Raw genomic sequence first — 4,016 nt, 5'->3', positions numbered from 1 at the left:
TATATATCTTTATTTTTTTTTAATAGTAGCAAAAGCTATTTTATCTCTTCAAAAATATTGTTTTAAACATCTGCTAAGTAAAATATTTTTAAATATATTTCAAAATATTAAAAGGAAATATATTTAGCATGAAGAGATTAAAAAAACTCACTTCAGTATAAACATAAAGTATATAAATATAAAAGATGTTTTATAATTTTATGAAAGATGATTCGACAATAACAAGACAATTTTTGTATTAGTACATAGGGTACAGTCTTAAGGTAAAAATTTAAAATGCACTGAAATATACATTTTAAAAATTCCATCAATGATTAATTGGAAATAATAAAAAATATGTATCTTACCAAACTGGTATCAAGTAATTAAAAGTTTGTCGAACAAACTTATTCTTGAAGTTGGTTGTATAAATAATTACTTTATAAAAAATACATTTTATCGAGCAATTTATTTTCATGAAAATATTTAACGTTTAAAAATGTACTAACAAATGATGTTAAAATTATACAGTGAAAATCCATTCATTTGTAATATTTGTTTTTCAAGAACAATATCGTATATTCTATTGAAAATGTAAGTTTTACGTTAACTTATGGATATTAACAATTTTTTATAAAATATTATATAATTCAATGTCGATAAACAATGAAATGTGAATATGTATCTATCGACCTATTCATTTTTAGGGACGAAAAAATATTCCTAACTTTGGTTTCGTTTTTACCAAAGTTCATAAGAAAATGCTTGTACTTTTTAAAATTATTTTATCTTACATTTTTCAACGATTTTATTTATTGAAGATTTATAGAACAAAAAAATTAGATCGACAATAATGTTGATAGTCATTATTGCTCCCTTAAAGAATTATTATAATAATTCTTTTTATAGAACGATAAAGGATAGATATATTTGTCAAGTAGATAAAAAGTATTTTCAATAAATAAAAATTTTAGCTCGAAAATTATATACATCAATATATCTTTCATTCGACACTGCAAATGAACACACGTCGGTGTATCATACATGATTATCAATCTCTGCGTCTAAACATATACAGTTTTACTATTGGAAATTAAAAAAATTGATTAATTTTCTGTCAGTTGTTAGAAAATACACAATATAATTCCATAATGCTTGAAATGCTTGATTTGTAAACTCTAAGAAAAATTCACATGATAAAATGCATCTAAAATGCAAAACGTGAAAATGATTAATGTGAAATGATAATTGGCGCAATCAGCTATTACAAAAATATTTTGTTCCTATGATCATTAATTGCAGTATACTGAAGAATCTTGATGTTTCAAACTCGCACAATTCCTAATATTACTTCGTTAAAATAAAACTTTTAAAAGAATTTACACGTACGATTTTCTATGTACAAATTAAGTCAATTGTTGAACATATTATTGGTCATAAAAATTTAATAATAAAAATCGATATAAAATAAAAAGAAAAAACAAATATTTATAAGATCGATATCAAATTTACTTGAAGACTTGAAAATGATAATCTTAAAAATTTTCTTCATCGTTGGATCGTATAATACTGAATGTAATACCTTATAAATCTTTTCTAAAAAGAAATTGATCGTAAAACTGATCATAAAACTAAAAAAAAATATTCACATTTAACCTTCAATTGGTTAATTTGACAATATCTTAAAACAGAAAAGTCCAGTTTCATTCGTGTAAATATTTTAACATTTCATACTTCATTACGCTTTAGAAAATTTTCAAAAAATAAAAGCGACAACCGACGAGAAGAAAATTATTAAATTCTCCTAACAATTTATACAAATATAAATAGCATGAAACAAAAAAACATGCATACTTCTTCTTTAACAACAATATACAGCATTATTAGGAAGACTATTCGAAGATTATATAAAATTAAAACGGATCGCAACGAAAGATATCAATCTTCATCTTCAATATCATTGATAAATGCTCGATTCAACGAGTCAATCCATCAAAATTCCTCAGACATTTTGGCCGACAAACGACATCTCCGCGATTCAGCTCTCGTTCGAGATCGGATGACATTCGAGAGAATCGCACTCAGCCAATGCCTCGCCACGTCGAAGCGAAAATTCGTCGGTTAACAGACTTTCCTGAATGGCCGCCGCCGAGTCTATGCTATCGAAATAACGGTGTGGCCAGACAGAGCTCTGACGGAAGCGTCTGGTCGGCGAACCGATGATGAATTCCACTCTTGTAGTGCCGGTGACCGACGAGGTCTCTTGGTTCAAGGAGTCCGGATACAAGGAGGAATCGCTGTGCCGGAAGCTGCCGTTGGTCGAACACCAAGAACTCGGTGGTTCGGTGCAACTCTGAAAAATTTCGAAAATCGTTACCAATTTTTCACGTTAACGTTAATCTTACGCTTTCATTCTTTGCGACGTCGTTTCGTGATTTGCACGTAGCTTGTATATATATTTCACGGCGTTTCAATTTCCTCCACTTGGCAAAATACAACACAAAAAGAGAAACCCACACAATGATCAGTGCTCGTACACCGGTATTTCGGTACTTTTACATGATACTAATGACGACTAGTCGAAAGTGTCGCTAATTTATGAGAATATGCGATGTGCGTATTCGGGGCGGAGACACAACTCGTCTCTCCGAGCGAGTGTTTTCTGAATATTCGAGGATAATTCGAAAGTTCGTAAAAGAAAAAAAAAAAAAAAAAAAAAAACAAAAAACAAAAAAAAAAGCGCGAACATTCGATCGCCGCTGCGAATATTCAGAAGAGGTGGGCGCGTATAAAAATGGACGACATTGTAAATTAGTATTTAATTCGTAGTATCACGTAGCACTGGACGTGAGGTGGACAATGAACCGCAAGGCCAAGCAGGTAAGCGTGTGGTCGATTCATTTTCCTTTACATCAATCGTTATAAAAAATACGAATCCGAGCCACGTGAATGTGGCTCTCGAGGCTGTATAATAATGTCCGCATACAAGCAACGCTAGCAAATAAGATCAAACTTCAGCAAATGAAAGAGCAAACAAACCGAAATGATTAATGGACAAAAAATACAGAACAAAAAGTGGGGATCTTCGATAGCACGGCGTGAAAATTTACGGTAATATCGGTGGTTGGACGTGAGCGCACGGACAAATTGCTCGTTTCTTTCTCGGATTCATGAACTGGAATGAACGTAATAATAATACGGCAATATGGTGGAATGGGAGATGGACAGTCGAGGGACAGTCGAGGAGTCAAATTATCCCCGACATTCGCTTTCCCGTTTAAAATTATAATAATGTCGAATTTTGTGATTTATCGTTGCACTTTAACCCTTTTTTACGACCCATGCTGTATACACTTTAGACCATATACCACGGATCGTTAACAATACTGTAAAAGGCGGTAAAAGAAGAAAAAGAGGGAATAAGATATTTGAAAAAAATAATAAAGTTATCTCGAAAGTTAATTGGAGTTCGATTATTCGTGTCACAAAATTCGACAAAGCATTTTATATCGATTTGCATGCATTCTCTTTCTTTTTTGTTGCAAATACGAATTATTATTTGTATACTATGGGATCAAAAAAAAAGAAAAAAAGGGGAAGAGATAAAAGAGAGACTCGAGTTATGATCGATATTCTATAAGGAAATTTGTTTTCATTTGTAGTCAAATATTCAATTTGATGAAATAATATATACTCAAACTATATTTGGAAATCAGGAGGAATCGAGATATCACTCTTTCACTTTCATGTTCTTCGAATCCTCGCGTGAAAATGCAATATTTTTTAAAGTTATTAAAATCACGTGTCACAAACACTGCTACTTTTTCTTCACTGGAACGAAACAAAAACAAAAACAAAAAAAAAAACAAAAAAGAACAAACAATCTAATAATAAACTCAATTCGACTCGAAATTTAGATGGAAATTTAAGAGGGATGGCTGACTACGGGTGCGTGCGCATGCCAAGAACCAAAGTGAAAATAATAATGTAAATGTAACAGAGGGAAAACTACAGATGCGTACTACTTGACGAGTCGA

General features: G+C 31.3%; 1 protein-coding gene across 1 annotated transcript in view; it reads right to left on the bottom strand.

The window, feature by feature from the left end:
• The window catches only part of LOC102672934, a 104,755-nt gene that overhangs the window by 15,458 nt on the left and 85,281 nt on the right, over positions 1-4,016 (bottom strand). The window contains 1 exon segment of the mRNA XM_031509969.1: positions 2,061-2,332. Within this exon segment, the coding sequence (XP_031365829.1) occupies positions 2,061-2,332 (272 nt within the window).

Source organism: Apis dorsata, unplaced genomic scaffold (genome assembly GCF_000469605.1).
Source record: "Apis dorsata unplaced genomic scaffold, Apis dorsata 1.3 scaffold_194, whole genome shotgun sequence".
NCBI classification, from domain to species: Eukaryota; Metazoa; Arthropoda; class Insecta; order Hymenoptera; family Apidae; genus Apis; species Apis dorsata.
The sequence above is the reverse complement of the archived record's forward strand: the minus strand, read 5'-3'. Positions and strand labels throughout refer to the sequence as shown.